The 6000-nt window shown below is 45.7% G+C and overlaps 1 protein-coding gene and 1 pseudogene across 2 annotated transcripts in view; one reads left to right on the top strand and one right to left on the bottom strand.

Annotated features, from left to right (window-relative positions):
- The window catches only part of LOC139014104 (archaemetzincin-2-like), a 21850-nt pseudogene that overhangs the window by 3381 nt on the left and 12469 nt on the right, over positions 1 to 6000 (top strand).
- Positions 1062 to 6000, bottom strand: part of LOC139014106 (eppin-like) — a 24486-nt gene continuing 19547 nt past the window's right edge. The window contains exons 1-2 of one of the 2 annotated variants that reach the window (XR_011472190.1): positions 2375 to 2574; positions 1261 to 1346 (exon numbers count right to left, since the gene is read on the bottom strand). Coding sequence is in view for 1 of the 2 variants with exons in the window: in XM_070420854.1 (XP_070276955.1) it covers positions 1132 to 1346 (215 nt within the window). In the remaining variant the exon portion in view is untranslated. Of the gene's footprint in view, positions 1347 to 2374; positions 2575 to 6000 lie in introns of those variants that run through there. The other variant, XM_070420854.1, reaches the window with a different exon arrangement.

Genomic DNA, 6000 nt, shown 5'->3' with positions numbered 1-6000 from the left:
AGCCCCCAAAGGAGAGCCTATTTCCTGAGGCTGCTGCTCCGATGACTACAGACTGGCCTAAACCAACAGGAACAAGTGCTCTCCCCACCTGGGTGCCAGAATCTGAAATCAGGGCGTCTAGGGGTGTGCTCCCTCGGAGGGCTCCCCGGCATGGTCCTTCCTGCCTGGTCAGCTTCTGGGGGCCCCTGGTGCTCCTTTGCTCCTGGCCCATCCCTTCAATCTCCCCTCGTCTTCATGTGGCCTGTCCTCCATCCTCACGTGACTCCTGCATCTTCAGGTGCCTCCTCCTCCGTCCTAACATAATGCCACACTGTGCTCACATGCGCACTTCCGGCTGCCCACGTGGCCCTGCCCCGCCCTTCATGTGCCAACTGCTCACTTGTCCCTGCCCCCTTTATTCAGGTGCCATTTCCACCTGATTATGTTATCCCACCCTTTTGGCAGCTGGTGGAGCCCCCTGTTGTCTGGGCTGAGTTGAGGGGTAGATGGGCTAAGGTTAGAGACCTCTTCTCCCTCTCTCTGAGCCTCAGTTTTGGCATCTAGAATCTGGGCAGGACAACACAGTTGCTGGCCCCTGTCAACCCAGGTGCTTCAGGAAGGGGAGCCCCAGGCTGGACTCATTAGGGGAAAAGCGGGAGGTAAGGGCGGGGCTTTGGAGTGCCCTGCATCATCCTACAGCCTGGAGCTTGGCAAGAGGAGGAATCCCTGAGCCAAGTTACCTGCACTTCCCACCAAACAGCCTGCCCTGGTGTGCCCACTGCACTATTACTGCCGAGGAGCCCTGGGGACTTGGGCGGGGGGGTCAGGGGGCTCCTGGCCACAAGGCTTCAGTGTTCATTTGGTCCCTCCTCCATCCTCTCCTGACATCTCTGGCATAATCACCTGCCTCCACCCCCTTGTTCACCTGCCCACTTCTGGCTGATCAGGAGCCCCCACCCCCCTGTCCAGGTGCCCACGTTTGGTTGATCACGTGCATATTTATGGAAGTTCAGGCACAGAGGTGAGTAGTTTTAAGAACACAACAAGGCGTATAAATTTGGTGTGGAGAAATGCATCTCATGTTCACAAAAACACCTTTTATTGCCAGAGAGCAATCCTGACTCCAGGGAATACTGTGCTCTCATGAGGAAATCAGATGTTCTTGCATGCTTTCTCACATGCATCTTTCTTCAAAAAGTTGTTCCCATTGCCATTGCAGCCTCCGAAGTAAAACAGCACGCATCCATAAGTTGATGAGTTGTAAAACCACCGCGGGAGTTTGGCTCGACAAGGGCCCCTTTCCATTGGAAGTTTGCAGTCTTCTGGAGAGACCTTCGGTTGGTGATCCTGATGGTGAGTCGATTGGCCTAAATAGAGAAAGTGGTTGAGAGAAGCAAAACTTATCACCTTTCCCTTGTTGGCTCATATGCCCATATGCCAGGGGCTCGGATGGCCATGGGCACAGCTGTGAGGCTATACACAGCGACTGAGCTCTGTACCTCTTCCCATCCAGCTCATCTGGCCCACACAGCAATGGCCTTATCCCTCTATACAGAAATTGAGGTTTTCATTTCTGGAAGTAGACTGCTGTGCTAAAAACCCCAGACTTGAGAATCCTGTTCTAGTGGATTCAAATCCACTTATTACTGTGGGATAACTGTATCAACTTAACTTCTCCAAATCTTCATTTTTAAAATTAGGGAGTTGAATCCCATCATCTCTGAGCATCCTTTCAGATCTGATTTTCTAGGATTTGATGAGTAAGCTCTCCCAGGCTTCCACCTCCTGTCTCCTCATCATTCTTTAGAATAGATATCCCGTATGAAAGGACTGACTTAGAATCTGAGAGTGGGGTTCAAAGTTTATTCAAATTTCTAGCTGTGTGATCTTAGACAAATCGCCTATATCTTTGGCACTCAGTTCCCTTCATGTAAAATGGGGGTATAAAATTCACACTTTCGACGTACCAAAGGCTTAGAAATAACCAATGGAAAGCATTGATAAATAGAAAAGCACCAATAAATAGTAGCTGCTCTCAATCATTCTTTTCCTTCCTTGACCAAGAGGATTCATGAGAGCAGGGATCTCACCTTTTACCCAGCTCTAGGTTTTCTCTTTTCTATAGCACGTCTATCACCTATTATGTGTATTATGTATTGTCTGTCTCTCTCCCACTGGAATACGAATTCCACAAAGGCAGGATTTTTGCTTCCCTCGTTACTTTAGCCCTAGCACCTAGCACAGTACTTGGCACACTGCATGCACCCAACATGTATATTTGATGAAGTGAATTGAATTGACTCCCTACGTTATGAGATAAAGAACAGACTCTCTTTGTACTGCCGCCCCCCGCCCCTTCCCAATCTGTTCTTGGAGCTCCCACTTCCATACCAACCTGTTCCTGCTTCCGATGGAAACTCTTTGCTGAAGGTGAGAAATAGAAGAAATGGAAGAGAGATCCGGAGCTGCATGGTGCCACCCAGCCAGCGGCCCAGCCTGGGGTTGGCATTTTAGGGAGAAAGGGGACCAATCGGGAGAAGTCTGGCTCCACATTCAGCTCACTCACCCCTAACTCTTGTTAATCACGAGTTTGGGCTAGCCCTGGAACAGGGTGTCCGGCCAAAGCACATCTCTGACTTTTTTCTTTGACCTTATCTGATCTTTGGCCTTTATCCAAGGCCACTTTATTACACTTCAGGGTGGAAGCTGCTGTAACAGTAATAAAACAATAAGTACCATTTATTGAGTGCATTTACCTTCCCAGGCATCATAGAAACTACTCTTCACATATCACCTCCCTTGAACCCACACAGGATTCCTACAAGGCTTAGAACCCCCAATTTGTACACGAAGAGAAGTTAAAGTACATTGACCATTGTCACATGGATAGTGAGTTTCAAAGCCAGGATTGGGGTCCTCGTCTGCCCAGCTCCAATGCCCTTGTATTATTCATTCATTCATTCATTCATCAAACACCTAATGTGCTAAGCATAGTTTTAGTTGCTTCCTTCCTCCCATCTGAAGTCTCCCAGGGAATCATGAGAGCAACATTGTGGTGTAGAAGGGGCCAACTTTGTCTGGTTTAGAGAATCGTCTGTCTACAGACACACCTCAATTGCCAGGAACCAGCACATTCCCACCTTCTTCCTTTCCCAGATCCTCTAGACCAGGGGTCCTCAAACTATGGCCCGCGGGTCACATGCAAATACAAATATTGTATTTGTTCCCGTTTTGTTTTTTTACTTCAAAATAAGATATGTGCAGTGTGCATAGGAATTTGTTCATAGTTTTTTTTTAAACTACAGTCCGGCCCTCCAACGGTCTGAGGGACAGTGAACTGGCCCCCTGTTTAAAAAGTTTGAGGACCCCTGCTCTAGACTCTAGAGATCTGATTTTTTAAAAGGCAAAGCTGGCATGCTTTGGTGGGATATAGTGAGTCTGGGATATGAAGTCTAAGGTTGTGCTTTTGAGTTCAGGTGCTCTTGACCTTGGGCAAGTCATGTGATCTCTCCGAGCCTCAGTTTATCTTCTATACGTTGAGATTAATGATACTGGTTTAGCATACTTCCCAGAACTGCACAAGTGTTCAATAGATATATAAATGCTTCATATATTATAAATGCACACACAGACACATGCCATTTGCAGATGTGTGTGAGTATGATGATCTCTTTGGAAATGGGAGTGCAAACTAGGTTAGAACCATACTTGTATCTATAGAAATGTGTTACCCATCCTTGCACATTAGTGGTAACTCTTCCTTCTTTCTCTTTAAATCCCCTGCAGCCATGATGATACTCATTCCTTGGACATTGCTTCTCCAAACTATAGTTCACATAATGGCTGGTCAACCCTCTCATGGCCTGCTCACCTTCACTGCTTCCTCTGCCTTTATTTTCTTAAGACTCCTCTAAAAGCCTGCATTTCAACATCTCGGTGATACATCTTTTTTTGCACTTTATTGGGTCCATTACTATCATTCCTGTCTCTTTCCTTAGCTCTCTTGGATTATCAAATCTCTTAGTCAGAAACCAAAATAATGGCAGAAGGAGGTCCCCAGGGCGTGAACAGACTGGCAGTTGCCGTTCCAACAGAGTAAAGGCAGGACTGCCTATCGGTGCTCTTGGATGAGAGCTCCCGCATTGCTCCCTCTTCTAGAGCAGCGGACCAGGAAGTGAAAACTGACCGTTTAAAACACAGTTCAGAAGGGCAATTTTCATCTTGGGAGGAGGCGATTCTACCCCCCAGGACACTTGGCAATGTCTAGAGACATTTATGATTGTCACAACTTGGGGGGGTGAGGGCGCCTACTGGCAGAGGCCAGTGATGCTGCTGACCTAACCATTCTGCAATGCACAGGATAGCCCCACAACAAAGAATGAGCTGCCCCCAAACGTCAATAGTGCCACGGTTAGAAACCCTGCAGAAGAGTTATGGATATAAGTATTTTTTAATTATAAAAATATTTCCAGCCGAAACCGGTTTGGCTCAGTGGATAGAGCGTCGGCCTGCGGACTGAAAGGTCCCAGGTTTGATTCCAGTCAAGGGCATGTACCTGGGTTGCGGGCACATCCCCCGTAGGAGATGTGCAGGAGGCAGCTGATCGATGATTCTCTCTCATCGATGTTTCTAACTCTCTATCTCTCTCCCTTCCTCTCTGTAAAAAAATCAATAAAATATATTAAAAAAAATATTTCCAACATGAGCAGTGTGATAAGGACTCCATGCAGTGAGGGCAGTGCTTGATGAGATGTGCCTGTACTTATTTGATGTATTTGATGTACTTATTTGGCTGAACAGGCCTTGTGGGTGGTGTGGGAGGTACTGGCCTTTGAAATCCACTCTGTACCTGGGTTGCCCTGGGGGATCTTTGGCCTCAGCTCAGTGACTTGGCTCTTCCTCAGGTGATTTGGGTGGTAAGGTTAAAACATTCCAAAACGTGGAGGACAAGTGTAAGATTTATTAAAAGCACATTTGAGAAACTAGCAGGAAGCTCTTGCTAGTTATTTAGCACTTGTACTCATCATAGGAGTCTTAAAAACCCTATATCAACCATATATGTGTGTAAAGAATGAAATTACTTTTGATTGAGATCCATTGATTTGGGTGGCGTAGAGACGGGGAAGTAAATGTGGGTGGGATTTTGAAAGAATAAAGTTTTCCCAGTCAGATTCTAAACTCCACAAAACCTTTATCTTTTCTAGAAGGGAGAAGGAAACTGACATCACTTCAACACCAACAATATGTCAGAGGATTCTCTGCCTTTTCTCATTACACTCTTCTAAAAAAGTCCTTGGGAGAGATATTATCATCATCTTCATCTCACAGAACAGGGGAACAGGGACTTAGAGAGAGGACTTGCTTATACATATAACAAATACATTTATTATGAGCATACACGTACTAAGAAAGTTTATTTCTATTTTTTTACCTTATTTATATTCAAAATAAGTGTGTAGGGAGCAAAATAAGGTTGATTACTTTAAGAGGAGAGTTAATTTATATCTTCTGAAATCCAAGTAAAATTTTTACAGAAGTTAATTATTATCACTCTGTGCCAAAGAGCTTGAATATAAATAGAGGAGGGAGAAAGGGCCTATGAACCCAGGAGCCTGGAGCTTTATTCACAGGACATGGAAACTGTTCACAGTGGGAAGCTCCAGGTTGACCCCTTTTCTGGAAGCTGAGACCCTACAAGGTTTGCGTCTGAGTGGTTGATATCATAAAGGGGTGCCTACCTTTTTTTACTATGTTTGTTCTAATAATAATACTAATCTTTTTAAAAATATATATATTTTATTGATTTTTTACTGAGAGGAAGGATAGAGAGTTAGAAACATCGATGAAAGAGAAACATGGATCAGCTGCCTCCTGCACGCCCCCCACTGGGGATGTGCCCGCAACCAAGGTACATGCCCTTGACCGCAATCGAACCTGGGACCTTTCAGTCCGCAGGCCGACACTCTATCCACTGAGCCAAACCGGTTAGGACAATAATACTAATCTTGATTGTTTATGGAA

The sequence above is a fragment of the Myotis yumanensis genome, unplaced genomic scaffold (assembly GCF_028538775.1).
Source record: "Myotis yumanensis isolate MYYU_CA2020_CCGP unplaced genomic scaffold, mMyoYum1.0.hap1 SCAF_7, whole genome shotgun sequence".
In the NCBI taxonomy this organism is placed as follows: Eukaryota; Metazoa; Chordata; class Mammalia; order Chiroptera; family Vespertilionidae; genus Myotis; species Myotis yumanensis.
The sequence above is the reverse complement of the archived record's forward strand: the minus strand, read 5'-3'. Positions and strand labels throughout refer to the sequence as shown.